Source organism: Zeugodacus cucurbitae, chromosome 3, assembly GCF_028554725.1.
Source record: "Zeugodacus cucurbitae isolate PBARC_wt_2022May chromosome 3, idZeuCucr1.2, whole genome shotgun sequence".
NCBI lineage: Eukaryota > Metazoa > Arthropoda > Insecta > Diptera > Tephritidae > Zeugodacus > Zeugodacus cucurbitae.
Genome location: NC_071668.1, coordinates 41822977 through 41839726, shown reverse-complemented (window position 1 = coordinate 41839726; position 16750 = coordinate 41822977). Strand labels below are relative to the sequence as shown.

At 36.4% G+C, this 16750-nt stretch overlaps 2 protein-coding genes across 8 annotated transcripts in view; both read left to right on the top strand.

Moving 5' to 3' along the window:
• The first annotated feature begins 11384 nt into the window (after nt 1–11384).
• On the top strand, nt 11385–15207 carry Cox10_0 (protoheme IX farnesyltransferase, mitochondrial). 3 transcript variants are annotated; one of them, XM_011196287.3, is made up of 4 exons: nt 11385–11545; nt 11594–11846; nt 11905–12591; nt 14931–15207. In XM_011196287.3, exons 1-4 carry the CDS (start codon nt 11495–11497, stop codon nt 15146–15148), a joined length of 1209 nt encoding a protein of 402 aa, XP_011194589.2. In that variant the 5' UTR covers nt 11385–11494; the 3' UTR covers nt 15149–15207. The 3 variants fall into 3 exon arrangements, with proteins under 3 accessions (XP_011194589.2, XP_054083593.1, XP_054083594.1); XM_054227618.1 differs by having other exon boundaries at nt 11392–11545; nt 11602–11846; XM_054227619.1 differs by having other exon boundaries at nt 11401–11545; nt 11635–11846.
• Nucleotides 12453–16750, top strand: part of LOC105219934 (lysosomal thioesterase PPT2 homolog) — a 45990-nt gene continuing 41692 nt past the window's right edge. For all 5 annotated transcript variants that reach the window (XR_008470460.1, XM_054227623.1, XM_054227621.1 and 2 more), the window contains exon 1: nt 12453–12591. The gene's annotated coding sequence lies outside the window, so the exon portion shown is untranslated. The remainder of the gene's footprint in view (nt 12592–16750) is intronic.

Here is a 16750-nt window from a genome sequence, read left to right as displayed (position 1 = left end):
AAAAGCCAGGGAGCGTACTAGCACTTTCTATGAAAGTTTCTATGCGATTCTTAAGGGCGAATTGATAAAAGTACCCGAAACTCTTGTGTATGTGTGAACGTTCATCCCTTTCTTGCGCATTACATTCATCATTTAGCACATTATATATACCACTTGCACAATTCGGGGAATGATCTTGGTACAATCACGGATGAAAGACCCAAAACAGCGAACCAAAACTACAAGTGCACTTTAAGCACTATTCTTGGTATAATCACGGATGAAAGAGCCAAAACTGCGAACGAAAACTCTACGTACACTTTCAGTACGGAGACCCACAAAAGCCCTGAAATTATACCCGCTATTTTCGGTTAGTTCTACCAAAACCCGATGAGAATTTAATAACAAAATCATTAATTATATTACATATTTATTAGTATTATATTTACTTTATACATGTATTATCGTACTACACTATATATATATATATATATATATTTGGCGTAGAAACCGCTTCAAGCGATTATAGCCGAATCCATCAGAGCGCGCCACTCGTTCCTCAGTTTTGCTTTTTGGCGCCAACTGGAAACACCAAGTGAGGCCAGGTCACTTTGTACTTGGTCATTCCACCGGAGTGGAGGTCGTCCTCTTTCGCGGCTTCCTCCAGCGGATACTGCATCGAAAACTTTCAGAGCTGGAGTGTTCTCATCCATTCGTACAACATGACCTAGCCAGCGTAGCCGCTGTCTTTTTATTCGCTGAACTATGTCTATGTTGTCGAATAACACATACAGCTCATCGTTCCATCGTCTGCGGTATTCACCGTTGCCAATGTTTAGATGACCATAAATCTTGCGCAAAACCTTTCTCACAAAAACCCCAAGAGAATCGCCAAGAACGATTTTGACATCGTGGCGGGGGCAGCGCTCATAGGTGCGTTCTAGACGCTCATAGAAAGCATCTTTGGTCACATCGTCTTTCTCTTCCGTTAGGGCGTGGGCGCAAATCAGCGATATGTTGAAAAACCTCGCTTTGATGCGGATTTTGTTCGAAAATCTTTATCGTATCGAAATTGAATTCGCTGCGGATTCAATGATTAGACCCAATATAAAATAATCTAAAACACATGGCTTTTGGGTAATAAGCAAGGCTTATAATAGGAAGAACTTTCGGTGTTTTAAAGTTAAAATTCAGATGCTGCAATAGAAACCCCGTTTTAATACGTTTTAATACGTTTCTCCACCTGTATGTTTATATGGTTGTAACTTCTTTTTAGTGGTGAAACTTAAAATATTTGAGCGCCTACCTATAAGTTTCAACCAACGATGGTGTAACTTGAATAACATATGTACATATGTTTCAAAACATCTCTATAAAAGCCAATTAGTAACAGTAAGGTTCTGAGTAAAAACTGAATACTGTCTAATTATTGATTTTGAGATTACTCCTCTTAGCAGCACTGTTGCCCGCCCCCTTTTTGTAACAAAACATATAATTTTAATTTTAAATATGCATTATTACATTGTATCATTTTAAAGATGACGATTTTAAGAATCACGTTCATTGTGATATTTTATCTGCACATTATTCAATTTGGTTCATATTTCCGTTTTCCATTTGACAATTCTTCTGTTGCATATGCCCATTCGGGGGTCGTGAGCGCGTCACTATGTCGTAATCTTGTCTTCTATCATTCTTGAACTCACGATTTTAAAACCGACCTATTTTCGACGTGCTAATCATCGCCTCTTCTATGATGAACTAAGTGTCTCATCCCAACACATAAACGGCTAAAAACAATACTATTGTACAAAAAAAAAAAACAATACGAACATATCGCGAGATTTAAAAATATGCAGTAACCCATTTCAATTGGAATATAATAGTAGCCTTCGATTGGCAAAGCGTTTAAGATAATCCAATCGAGCAATATATCCTGATGTACTAAGCTGCCCTTGAGGAGCAACCATGCGCTAAAATTTCCGATTACGCATGCGCAATAATGTTGTGCTTTGTTATTTTTACCCGCTAGTTTCCAGCATTATTCCAAGTCAAAAACATTAAAAGTTGGAAGGTCCAAATGTTATTTTAAACAGTATATGTCCTGTTTAACACATTCCGTTCCTCTGCAATCATCAACGGCACAAAATATGTGGACCAGAGAGAATAGTGGATAGAACGCGAGGTATAGCTGGATCACCTTCACGTCATTCAAAAACAAATTGAAGTCCACCCGATCGCATAAAGTTCGGTTTGCAGTCGCTTTTGCTCTCAGTATAACTTGCAGTGGCTTTATCATAATCTGGCAAATTTTGAAGAGAAGATAAACGTCGAAGAGCGACAAAGGGCCAACGATAGCTACAAAATAACCGAGGACGGTCAGCAGTTTGACTTTACTCTAAACTTGCACATATGTATTATTCGCTGACGCATGGCCGGTATACTGAAGACCACAATGGTCTGCAGCGGTAACGGTATGTAACGGGATTTAAGAAAAAATATGATTAGTTTCTGTAAATATCTAGTTACTAAAAATAAAATAAGCTAAATGCGTTTTATTTGTCCATGATTTAGCTATTCGCTTGAGGTGGTCTTATAGCCTTGAAGACAGTATTGTTAATCCCGATTAACTGCGCACTTAATTAGATCGAAATTTGTATGTGTCAGACGGCAGCAAGTTAATAAACTAGAAAACAGCTGATTGGCTCTTAAATAATATGTTCAGTTTGATAGTATAAAAATAGAAAGAAAGCAAAAAATGCGGTAGCCACCCTGTAGTAGAATTTTCGCGGCCGTTGAGGGCATTTAAGTTTCTCGAAGATTTTGTGTAGTGTATCGTGAAATAATATCTACATGTTTTCGAAACTCAAGAATGTGCTAAGAAGTAAAAGAAGAATTCACTCATAGAATCCTCGCGTTTATACTGAAAAAACCTTTTCCGTTAAAAAAAGATGTTCGTTTAAAAATCGTTATATCGTAGCTGCGTGAGTGCCATCAATGCATCCTATCACTCCTGGTATTCCAAATTTTTGCACAAAATGAAGTTTTGCTTTTCTGGAATCCACATTAATCACTTCGGATAAAATTTTGGATATTGTGTTTCTGCCCACAGCAATATCGGTATCCTTTCGAACGTTGAACGTTGATATGAACCTTCAGCGAAAAACCTAAAACTTGCATCCATTTTTATTAAATTAGGTATGGAAGTTTCTCTCCCTAAAGGTATAATTTCGTTAAGTATTTCTGAAAATACATTTTATTCCAAATTTTTGCTCAAAGTGAAGTTTTGCACTTCATATATTTGAAGATTAATCCACTTCGGATACAAAATATTTTCTACAACATTAATCACTTCGGATAAAATTTTGGATATTGTGTTTCTGCCCATAGCAATATCGGTATCCTTTCCAACGTTGAACTTCATCGAAAACCCTAAAACTTGCGCCCAATTTTTATTAAATTAGGTATGGACGTTTCTCTTCCTAAAGGTATAATTTCGTTAAGTATTTCTGAAAATACATGCTTATTTAACCGACATCTCGGTGTCTACTCTGTATTACGATATGCAAAGCAATGCGATTCAAAACTGAAATGCGATGCGATAATCATTTAAACTCTGAATTGCTTTCGCATGACTCATGTTGAATAATTAGGCAATACCGATCAAAATTTGAAAAATCAAAACAAAACAAACACAAAAATTCATACAATTCGGATATTTGTAAACATTGTTGTGAATTCGAATTATTGTTTTTGGAAAACGGACTCTGTGATGTTATGGATGGATTCTCAAAGTCGGCGTTGCACCAAACTCTTGTTTCTTATTCCAATACACTCTTAAATCTTAATCTTGCCACTCTTAAAATAGAAATTGAAATTGCATTAAAATAATGTAACGAAAATGGCACCAGAACAAACTAGAATTGACAATCGAAATCGATAAGATGCCAGATGTATCTAGACATCGATATTCGTAGTTGAAAATCGTAGTCGATGGAGGTGACCTTAAATAGAGCAGAGGTGTTAACCAGAGAGCTGCAACGGGTATATCATTTTCGTGCACACTCGAATGTCCACTCTGATTTTGTTTGATCAAACTTTTCAGTATGAATACATGTATTGATCGCTAGGAGACATGTTCAAAACGAACGAGCCTTTCGCGGCACTCGAACCACAAGCATATATGCTTGTTTTAACAGAGTACCGAGTTGACACTCGTTTGTAAACGAGCTGGAACTCTAACCCGATCGTATAGAATGTGATCGAGTTACACACGAGTGTGCCCAAAATTTGACAATATGTATGTATGTAATTGACAGTCATGCTATTATTGCGTAATGATTGTCAACGATTAGTGGTTTTGTTTGTTTTGTTAACTTTTTATAATTCATAATGACAACGATAGAAAATTCGGGTTGTGAGAATATTTCCAATGGCACAAACACCTTGAAATTTATATTTAAAAAAAAATCAAAATATTTAAGTGCAATGAAATGTTTGGTTTATATTTATGATTGATTAATAAATAAAATAAGTTTTGATTGAATTCTATTCTTAATTCAATTATTCTTTTTTAATATGTACTATGTACGTATTCAAATTATTCATCCAAAAAAGCTAAGATAGAACGCGACATCCCGACGCCACCATTCATACATATGTACATATGTGTGTGCGTACGTTTATCTATTATTTTTTGGTCTTCGAGTGCCACTCGAGTGTGTTGACCACAATCAACACATGCACGACACACCCGAAAATATAATACACATAAAATCCGAGTTTGCTGCTTGAACTCGAAGATAGGAGCGTCGTGATTGTTCTTTTGCGTTATTTTCGCTTCGGGTTCCAAACTAGATCGAACACGTGTTTGAAGAGTGTTACCACACACTCGTATCGAATTTAAGCTAGTGTGATTGAACACACTCGAACATACCCGAAGCTGCTCTCTTGTGTTAACACAGTTGGAACTGCATGGAGAGTGTATACCTTCGCAGGTTTCAGCACGGTGTCTACACAATTGAAGTGAAACGTCCAAAGAAAGATGAAATGTCTGCAGAACCTCTAGTCGTAAAGGCACAGTGGAACAGCTTTAAGTTGGTGGCTGGTTGCTTATATCGAGTGTGGAAAGGCAAAGAAAGTTACTGCTCCCGATCTCTCACGGTTGCTCGAAACGAAAGATTACCTAAAGGTTGCAACGAGATGCACAAGGGTCCAAATCAAGGATACTTGAGAATCACGAAAGCCTTGGAGAAATAGAAGAATCAATTTTATTGGGTTGGTTGTCGTCAATCAATGAAGGAGTGCATTGCATCTAAAGTGTCGAGTTCCAAGAGTCATGGTCAGATGAAGCAGTACAGTTTAGGAGCGACATTTGAACGATTCGCCATGGTTGTAGCTGGTCATTACCTACCAGTAAATCAGAAAACAGGAGTGTTTTGGTAGTCAGGATGGAGGAATACCCAATTCATGGTAAAGAGATTGACGAGATGGTGAACGTGGACATCAAAAGTTGGGAGATGTGCCAGAAGCTATGTGTGCCGAAAATATTTGAAGCTGCATCACATCCACGATCCGATATCATGATGGAAAGATTCATCCGAAATTTGGAAGAGCATTTTAGAAAATTGGTGGATAGGTACCACCACCGGTACAGAGGATATCCATATATCTATGTTCCTGGCTTATCAGTCTGCTGTCCAGGAAACAACGGCGTAGACTACTGCGAGTATAATTTTTGGTTACTGATTGATTTAAAGTTTAGGATTAATGCCAATGGAGAAAGCAATGCTAAGGAGGACATCAGTGTCGAAGAAGACGAAATTAAAGGAAGAAATGCTAAGCGTTTGGTTCTGGAAGTAAATATGTCTAATCGGGACGATCAGACTTAAGTGGAGGGCAGTGTAACGGAAATGGCACCAGAACAAACTAGAATTGACAATCGAAATCGATAACATGCCAGATGTATCTAGACATCGCTATTCGCAGTTTCCAGAATGTACGAGTGCCGAAGTATCGCTTACAATCGACTATACAAGGGCTGCCGGACTGGCAGCAAGACACAGTTCTGATAAGAGAGTTGTCGAGTGAGGACAATTCTAAGGAGAGAGTTGTCAAGCAAAGTTTAAACAAGTTATAAGATAGAGCTTTAAAGTAGAGTATTGAGTACTAAAGTGTTAAGTTATAAGGAATTAGAAATAAAGTTTAGTGTATAGCGAGAGCTGAAGAGGGAAGCGAGACGCATTTGCAGAAAAAGAAAGAAAGAGGCAGAAATGCGTGAGTATGAAGAGCTTGACAAGCTGGCCGACAGGGGTAATGCTCGAAAATTTTACGAAAAGATCCGGCGACTAACTGAAGGTTTCAAGACCGGAGCACACTCCTGTAGGACCCCCAGCGGTGATCTAGTGGTTGATGACCAGAGTATACTGTGTTTGTGGAGGGAACACTTCTCCAGCCTGCTGAATGGCAGTGAAAGTACAACACCAGGAGATGGCGAACCCGATTCCCCAATCGACGACGATGGAACAGATGTTCCATTGCCCGACCGTGAAGAAATTAGAATAGCAATTACCCGCTTGAAGAACAACAAGGCGGCGGGGGCCGATGGATTGCCGGCCGAGCTATTCAAATACGGCGGCGAAGAGCTGATAAGGTGCATGCATCAGCTTCTTTGCGAAATATGGTCGGAAGAAAGCATGCCCGACGATTGGAATCTCAGTGTACTCTGCCCAATCCACAAAAAGGGAGACCCCACAATCTGCGCCAACTATCGTGGGATAAGCCTCCTTAACATCGCTTATAAGGTTCTATCGAGCGTACTGTGTGAAAGACTAAAGCCCACCGTCAACAAACTGATTGGACCTTATCAGTGTGGCTTTAGACCTGGAAAATCAACAACTGACCAGATATTCACCATGCGCCAAATCTTGGAGAAGACCCGTGAAAAAAGGATCGACACACACCATCTATTTGTCGACTTTAAAGCTGCTTTCGACAGCACGAAAAGGAGCTGCCTTTATGCCGCGATGTCTGAATTTGGTATCCCCGCAAAACTAATACGGCTGTGTAAGTTGACGTTGAGCAACACCAAAAGCTCCGTCAGGATCGGGAAGGACCTCTCCGAGCCGTTCGATACCAAACGAGGTTTCAGACAAGGTGACTCGCTATCGTGCGACTTCTTTAACTTGATGCTGGAGAAAATTATAAGAGCTGCAGAGCTAAATAGAGAAGGTACAATCTTCTATAAGAGTGTACAGCTCCTGGCGTACGCCGATGATATTGATATCATCGGAAACAACACCCGCGCCGTTAGTTCTGCTTTTTCCCGCCTGGATAAGGAAGCGAAGCGAATGGGTCTGGTGGTGAACGAGGACAAGACGAAATATCTCCTGTCATCAAACAAACAGTCAGCGCATTCGCGTCTTGGCTCCCACGTCACTGTTGACAGTCATAACTTTGAAGTTGTAGATAATTTCGTATACCTAGGAACCAACATTAACACCGATAATAATGTCAGCCTTGAAATCCAACGCAGAATCACTCTTGCCAACAGGTGCTACTATGGACTGAGTAGGCAATTGAAAAGTAAAGTCCTCTCTCGACGAACAAAAACTAAACTCTACAAGTCCCTCATCATTCCCGTCCTACTTTATGGTGCAGAAGCGTGGACGGTGTCAACATCCGATGAGACGGCACTAGGAGTTTTCGAGAGAAAGGTTTTGCGGAAGATTTACGGTCCCTTAAACATTGGCAACGGCGAATACCGCAGAAGATGGAATGATGAGCTGTATGTGTTGTTCGACGACATAGACATAGTCCAGCGAATAAAAAGACAGCGGCTACGCTGGCTGGGTCATGTTGTTCGAATGGATGAAAGTGCCCCAGCTCTGAAAGTTTTCGATGCAGTACCCGCTGGTGGAAGCCGAGGAAGAGGGAGACCTCCACTCCGGTGGAAGGACCAGGTGGAGAAGGACCTGTCTTCACTTGGTATTACCAATTGGCGCCAAACCGCCAAAAGGAGAGATGCGTGGCGCACTGTTGTGGACTCGGCTATAACCGCGTAAGCGGTTTCTACGCCAGTTAAGAAGAAGAAGAAGTATAGCCATTAAAGTGTGACTTTTATTTGACAATCCAGTGTGATGCAGTGATCGAACTCAGGGTAGAGTTTCAGCGTTAACGACAGGTTTTGGAAATCCGTTACAATAATAATACTTTTTCATCCGATAATGTCCCGCATAGGTGGGTCAGCTGCATTTAACTGGTAAATTAGCCATTTCTATAAGTTTGACGAAGCCTTTTTAGCGTCCGCTGTATCCAACCACCCTTTTTATAAATGCAGTTGATTGTAACACCTAAAACTAATTGGTATGAATATAGAGTATTATATACCAAAGTGATCAGGATGACGTACCGAGTAACAAGTAGAATTCAGTTCTGTCCGTCCGTATGTCCGTACAAACGATAACTTGAGTAATAATTGAGATATCTTAATGAAACTTGATACACGTGTTTCTTGGCACCATAAGGTAGCATCTCCTTGCAACCACAGATAATGCTAATGTGTGAGAGATCTTAGCAAAATTAAGTGACCGTATAATCTTGGATATAAAGAAGCTTAGTGGCCAGAATGAGTAAATTCGGTCCAGAAATTACGTCCCCATATACTCTACTATATGAATATATTGGCCAATTGAATGCTAACTTAATAAAATTTAATAAAAAATCTGCAAGAGTATAATATGTTCGGTTGCATCCAAAATTAGCCCTTTAATACAACTTCTTATCTATATAAAGTATTCATATTTACATTTTGTATATACTGCGATTGCCTCGAACAATAAAAATGCTATTTCCAATTCGTCTGACAGCTTAATTCGAATTACAGAGTAGTACAAATGCGAAAACAAAATCTCTATGCGTAAATTGCATTACATAGAACCTTTCTTGCGAATGTGAACAATATTTCATTCGCATCGCAATACAGAGTAAGCCTCCTGGAAACAAACCTGGAACAAAAAGAAATCATCTCAAGTCGACAAGTAGAACCGTTTTAGCAAAACTCACGTGGAATCCGATGCATACTGGGGATTAGAATGGTCTCTCAAATGCCGCCTTTCAATTCTACCTTGATAATATCGTTCACAACAAATAAATGGCCATAAAACACATTGCTTCTTTAATATAAACTGTTTAATTTCAAATTATTTAAAAATTCGAACCAAAAAATTCACTTTTATTTGTTTTGTCAAGCTGTCACAAATAAATCAGCTGTTTCGAATTGAAATTATAAATCAAATGAAATTGTACGTATTGCAGAACACCTAAAACAAAATCGTACGAATTGTAATTTCAGATCCGAATTAAATTGCGCGATTTCCAGAACATGCCTGATTATAATATAATATAATAATAAAATATAATACGAGGGCTGCTGGCTTAATAATGAAAATAGGAATATTTATCAACGAAAATGGTTTTATTGTTTTTCAAAATATTCTCCATCAAGATTTATACACTTTTGCATGCGCTCAAATCAATTTTCGATAACTTTTTTTGAGCCTTTTGTTGAGCGATTTTCAAATTGTGCGGGATCCAACGAGAACAAACCTTTTTTACGGCCAGGTGTTCATGCAATATCGAATGTATGCTGGTGGGAGAAATGCATAGGCATGCCTCTATCTGAAGGTATGTTACATGACGGTCTTGCATTATCAGTTCACGTACGGCATCGATGTTTTCTGGCACAACGGCTGTTTTTGCACGAACTTCACGAAATTCATCTTTGAGCGAGCGTCGGCCACGATTGAATTCGTTGTGCCAGTTTTTCACAGTGCTATAGGATGGTGCTTCATAGTCAAAGTTGTGAAAAATGATCGCACGAAAATGATCACGAGTTAATTCCATTTTTTGGCCGAGATGAATTTTTTAATTCCCTGTAAATAAAACAATTCACGATTAAATAACAAAACGTTCTGAGTGATGTTATGTTATGTTATTAAAAAATGTCAAACTTTAAAATGGAAATGTCAGATTGCACCTGGTAACACTTAGTGTTGCTTAGGCCAGAAATATTTATAGCACCCCTCATATAATAATATTTAATATATCTGCCCAATTACGTTTTGTCAAAATAAAATAACATAAATAAATTGCGAGAATACAAAATGTTCGGTTTCACCCGAAGTAAGCATTTCCTTACCTGTTTCATTCACAATTTTTCTATTAAACAAACCAAAATTATAAATTCTGGTATACATGCAAAATGGCAAATAAAAACATTATATGTATTTATTTTGACTTTCCAGAACTTAAAAAGATTGTAGAGTTCTTGAAATGTCAACATTTTATAGAAAAGTGGAAAAATTATATGTAAAATTTAATTCAAAATTCTACCGTTTTTTTTTAATAAATTTCAGTTAAGTATTCGCTCCTCCATTACCAACACAATTTATTTGTAAGGCATGGACGCAGCTAGAAACTAAGGATAAACATTTTTTTTCGCAGGTTTTAGAATTTCTCCACACTCTTGTACCCCAAGATTGCCTGTTTGTTCGAAAATCTGAATAATTTGTTCGATTGGTTCATCACCAATCCTTTGAAGGTAACTAATTACTGTTGTAAAATAGTGTCAACCATAATTTAACCAAGTAAGGAAGGGCTAAATTCGGATATAACCGAACATTTTATACTCTTGCAAGTTATTTATTTAATTTTATTAATGTAACATACAATTTGACTCACATATTCAGCATATATATGGTATAGAGTCCATTAAAAGTTTGAAAACACTAATATTTGAAATGTGGGAGCTAGGGGAAGAAAATGACAAACAATTTATTATTACCAAACTAAACAGACACAGACACACACATGACCAGATTTCACTCATTTTTGGCAGGGAGACATTTTATTAGAAGAAAAATATTGCCCCTGCATTTCATTTCATATCTGAGAGCCTTACCTATGTTTTCTGTTTGATGCATACTTTACATACAAATATACATATATACATGGGAAGTAGGAGTGGTTGTGAAATGATTTGGCCTATTTTCATAACATATCATTGGGAAGCTAGAAATATGCTATGAACCGAATCTACAAATTTAACCTTATTATGGTGAAAAGAAATACGTGTACCAAGTTTCATCCAGATATCTCAATGTCTACTCAAGTTACAGCTTGCACGGACGGACGGACAGAGAGACATCCGGATTTCAATTCTAGTCGCCACCCTGATCACTTTGGTGTATTTAACCAACCTTTAGGTGAACAAAACTATTATACTCTTTTGGCAACTTTGTTGCGAGAGTATAAAAAGTCTACAGGGGCAATATTGACAGCAATAAAACTTTTTATTTATCTTTTGCCATACTGGAGGCACGTTAGGAATATTGCGAAATAAGAGACAACATCGGTTGCCAGTGGAGATGTACCGTAAAACCTTTATTTATTACATCAAAATTTGTCAAAAGTTTCAAAATGATATTGTGAAGATACGTAAATTATCAAAGAAAATATGATACTTCTTTGGAGAACCTTTCAGAGGGGTTATATAAAAACTCAAAAAGTATGTAATGTATTATTAAAATAAAAATTAAAATAACCAATAATAAAGTTCAATAGATTTATTTCGATGTGTCATGTATCACATTGTAGTAATGCTGAAAGAAAATGTACAGATGTGATACTAGTGCCTGTTACAACGGCACCATCCCTCAACCAGAATTGTAACGATAATTTACTTAAAGATCTCCCCCAACATGTAGTTGGAAAGGACATGAAAGGAAATGTGTGGTGCCCTAGTCCCAATACCGAGTTGAAACATATGACGAGCTACATGAAGAAGTTATCGAAATTCCGTTTGACATGTAAGTATATGTAAAGTTTAGAATAATCGCAATAATAAACATGTGAAATAAAATTTAGCTCTTGTGGTAATAACAACAATGAGTGGATTTGCAATGGCGCCGGCACCTTTTGAGTTGTACACATTTCTCTCATGTGCTTTGGGTACGGGTTTAGTTTCTGCTGCTGCTAATGCCATAAACCAATATCATGAAGTACCATTTGACTCACAAATGTCTAGAACTAAAAATCGGGTTTTAGTCACGGGGCAATTAACACCGCTCCATTCAATTGAATTTGCGATTTTATCAGCTACGGCAGGGCTGAGTTTGTTATATTTTGGAGCGAATGGGCTAACTGCCGCTTTAGGTGCTACAAATCTGTTTTTGTACACGTCTGTGTATACACCTTTAAAAAGAATAAGTATTTTAAATACATGGATTGGATCGCTTGTGGGTGCCATTCCTCCGCTTATGGGATGGGCTGGTTGTACTGGGAACCTGGATGTATCGGCATTTGTACTAGCAGGAGTTCTCTTTGCATGGCAATTTCCTCACTTTAATGCATTATCGTGGAATTTACGACCTGATTATTCACGCGCTGGATATCGAATGATGTCGGTGACGAATCCTGAGCTATGTCGAAAAACGGCTTTAAAGTATACTGCAGTAATTACATTATTATCTGCATCTGCTCCTGTTTTAAATCTAACCTCAACTTGGTTTGCTTTGGAATCATTTCCGTTGAACGCATACTTTTGCTATTTGGGTAAGTTAATAAACAAATGATACATGATTAACAAAATTTTAGTAAATATAATTAAAATGAATTTAAGGAAAATTAAACAAATATTACACTTATCAGTTAATGAAAATATAAAAAAATAAATATATTAATAGTCTACTAATTTGGAATTTAACACCTTAAACAATTTAAATTTAGGGAAAACATTAGTATAGCATCCCACGATTATGGTTGGATAGAGGAGATCCTCCAGATTAAGAATATATATAATTATAGACGCAGGAGATAGTGAATATAGGGAATTTTTAATTTATCACACAATTTTTTTTCTACGTATTTATTTTATATTAATAATTTAAAAATTTGCTTTAAATAAGAATATTAATTTTTATTCAATTCTATCAATTCACACATACTACGCTTATGCTTCATTTCTACTCGGTTATATTATGCAAGGGTAAGTTCAACCCACATGCATAAACACTTTTTCACCACGAGTTAAATGATCTACTCGGATAGAATATACACATTTTCTTTACGTATGTAGACGAGTTAACTCGGATGCATAAACGGATTTAGAGTTAAGGGGTTATATACAGCTAGACGGCCGAAAAAAAGTGAATTTTCCAGAATTTTTTCTGAGAAAACTTTTTAATTTATTGATCCAAAAATTTATACACATATTATGGTATCTTTTAACTGTATTTTAAGGCTTAGTACTAGTTAAAATATTTATTTGAAAAAGAGCTACAGCTGATCTCCATGAGCTCCTCTCAAAAAAGACGTTTTGCGGTGACCACTATATCTCGGAACTGGATCATCCGAAATTAAAAAACCAAACAGATTTCGTTAAAATAATGTTAAATCTAGTAATTAATCGAAGGAATAAGAAAAATACAATTTTTTGACAAAATGGCGGTATCTCAAAACAAAAAAATCGATTCTTCACCGAAATTTCGGCCTTAAATTGTTTATAAAAAAAATATTTATCGGAGAGAAAAAATCTACTATCTATCTATTTAAGAAGGTCGTGTTAAAATTTGAGACTAATCGGTCTAGCCGTTTTCGAGTAATGTTGGTCACCGACTTTGAAAACACCATTTTGAGAAAAACGCGTTTAAAGTTTGGACCTTGTACTTCCAAGCAACTGAAACGCCTTTTCAAATTTGCTTGTAACTTTGAAAATATTCACCGGAACGATATGAAATTTTCTGTGTGTATTCTTAAATATATGTACATTAAGAAAATGAAATAAAAAAATCGATTTTTTGAAAATTCTAACTGTATATAACCCCTTAAGTTGAACGTCAAATCAGCTGATTTTTGTGCCGGTGTATATTGTTTTGACAAATTGCATATACAGGGTTCCCGTATTGCCAATTTTTCACTAAAAATTTAATTATTTACCAAAAATTCTATCAAAATTTATAATACGTGGCAGCCCTCAATTTAATTCAATTCAGAATTTACCTCGAGTAGAGTATTTGTCGTTTATGCTTATAGGCTTTACCCATGTAGAATATAACCGAGTAGAAATGAATCATAAACGTAGTAACAATAACAAAAGGGTTGCATGCTGACAAATAATAAGCTCCCCCCGAAATCGTGGGATGCTATCCTAAATCCCAGCCTAAATTGATATTAATTGTATCGTACTCAATAATAGTAAAGTCGCCGACAGTAGATCAAAAAGTACATTACGAGAGGCTTTCTTCGAATATATAATATTACAGGCTACTCAGTCGCACTTTGTAGTATATAGAAATGAACAAGACAAGTTACCAGCAGAATTTTCAAGAGCTTTTTACTACGTTTTGTTGTTTCAGGCGCGCAATACTTTTTTTTTTATAAATTACAATGTTTTTTATGTCTAAATTTTATTAAACTTAAACATATTTATAGTTCATATATCCGGTGCTTTCTTATAAGTTGATAGTAAATATTTTTCCAGGTTCTTTAAAATTACCAATAACAACAACCTGAGCAAAAGATACATTAATGCATAAAAACTAGTAATTTCACGATAAACGTACAAATAAAATTTACCAAGCATCGATTAAATTTCATTGAACATAGTTGTTCATGTCATTATTTTTCATTTCTCGAACACGTTCAGAAATTTGAGCAAGGCGGCCAAATACTTCAAACAGTGCTTCCTAAAAATATAAACTTAGAATACTGATCTAAATAACCTATCGTAACACGAAATCTTGTTTCAGTTGTGGGGGCATTTACACTGGCAACTATTTTTCAGTAAAAATGTGTATCGTAATCATAAAAAATATTAAAATAATTATTACCCTTATTTTAAATTTTTACAATATATTTTTGTTTTTTTTTTATAATTACATTTCAACTTTCAGCTTACAAATTTTATAAAAAATCGGATAGTAACACTTCACGGACGTTATTTCGCTTTTCACTTATCCATTTGCCATTATTGATGCTATTATTCTTATTCAATAAAAAACAGTGGTTTATTTCGGAAAATAAGAGCACGGTACCTGAGGTGCATATAAATGAATTTGCGTGTGTAAATTCTTTAAATGGACAATCGGCGAAATCCAAACTTGTTATGTAAAACCAAAAGTAATAATCTATAATTATTGTAATAAACAATAAGTATGTTATTTTAATAAATTATTGTGTTAATTAAATCTTTAAGAAACTCAGCTTTCAGCAGAGATAAAAGAAATACCCGATAAGAAAATTGTCAGATCCAGTTTCTTTAGTGTAGTTTGTGGTTTTGAAAAAAAAAACAGTATATATGTATATTATAGGTTGATGAGTGAGATTCTTTTGTTTGTAAAATTAACATGAACCCACTTGTCACCGTTTAGTTTTATTCTAATTTCTTAGTCCAATTTACTATAGAGTTGACTGAATGTCGAGGGTTTGGCGCAGTTCTTCTGATATTTTTTTGACGCATAGTATTGCGGTGTCTTCAGCAAACATGGCAGTCATACTGTTTGGTGCTAACGGTAAGTCTCATGTATAAATATGCAAAAGTGGACTTAAGATACCTCTCGGAGAGACGACTGGCTAAATTTCTTTAAGTTTAAAGAATGTCCCGACCCTGAATTTGGAAGGTGTCTCTGATTCATGTCCTCACACGGGTTAAAGTTGACATCACCGCGATCCAAGATGTGCGATGGACGGGACAAAGACGGAGGATGTTTTGCCGGTTGCACTTCACAAGGTAGCGACAGCGAAATTTCCTCGTCTCGAGTGTCGCCATGAACATTTTACAATTAAAATGTTATTAAAACGTGTCTGAAATTAAATGTCATCAAAGTCATCAAACGGGAGACCCAGACTTGAGGATTTTGTTGCGGATCTGTACCTTGGTAACAATCGGGTTCGTATGGGGAGTGCAAGTGTACAGGCTATTCAGTGTAACAACCAAAATTTTGGCTTATTTATTAGTGGGAATTTTGATGCCATCGACAGATCTGTTCAGGTCTAGACGTTACTCTTTCGTACAGTTAGTGAATAGCGACGCGAGAAAGATCGAGGAGGTGGCCGTTCACTTTCGAACACATGTCATGGCGTAAGAGGTGACTCCTTCTGGTGGTTGAGGGAGATTCGAAATATACACCCCTAGAATACGCAGATAACAACCTGAGTTTACATTTTTGGCAATTATTTTGAAAGTATTTGGCAGCATTGTTCAAATCGGAGTGACAATTTGTGCAGTTAAAAATAGATATACGTGAACAAAAATCTTTTATTTGAATAAAATTCGGAATTTCACAACCTAAATACAATGTCAGAGATTCTTACAGAAGTGACCTCATTGACAACAGAAGTGTAAAAGAGCAAAATACAGTAGTTTTCCGAAATAACGAACATATAAATTGTCAGGCCTGTTCGTTACATCGATGAAATTAACATTGCTCTTCTTTGCTGCCTTTTTGTGCCATTTAAATTGCAGCATAAAAGCACAGCACCTACTGGCTTGGATATTTTTCTCCCTGGCGCTCAACAGAGTATACATATTTTATCATAATTTTCGAAAGGTTTACCTTATATTTATATAGCCGAAACGGTACTCTTTCACTCATTTTTTCAATTTGCACATTTCTTTTGAATTTTTTCAATTTATATTTTTAATTCAGTTTTTACCACGATTTTATTTAATGAACATATGTCTTCGTCATGTTGTTCGTGAAACTGAGTATCT

Excerpts from the sequence above, each read along its gene's own strand:
- Cox10_0 (XM_011196287.3), top strand. The coding sequence starts at position 11,495 with ATGATACTTCTTTGGAGAACCTTTCAGAGGGGTTATATAAAAACTCAA. Across the intron at positions 11,546-11,593 it reads GTTATATAAAAACTCAAAAA|TTCAATAGATTTATTTCGAT; the intron begins GTATGTAATGTA and ends CCAATAATAAAG. Across the intron at positions 12,592-14,930 it reads CGCATACTTTTGCTATTTGG|CTTACAAATTTTATAAAAAA; the intron begins GTAAGTTAATAA and ends TTCAACTTTCAG.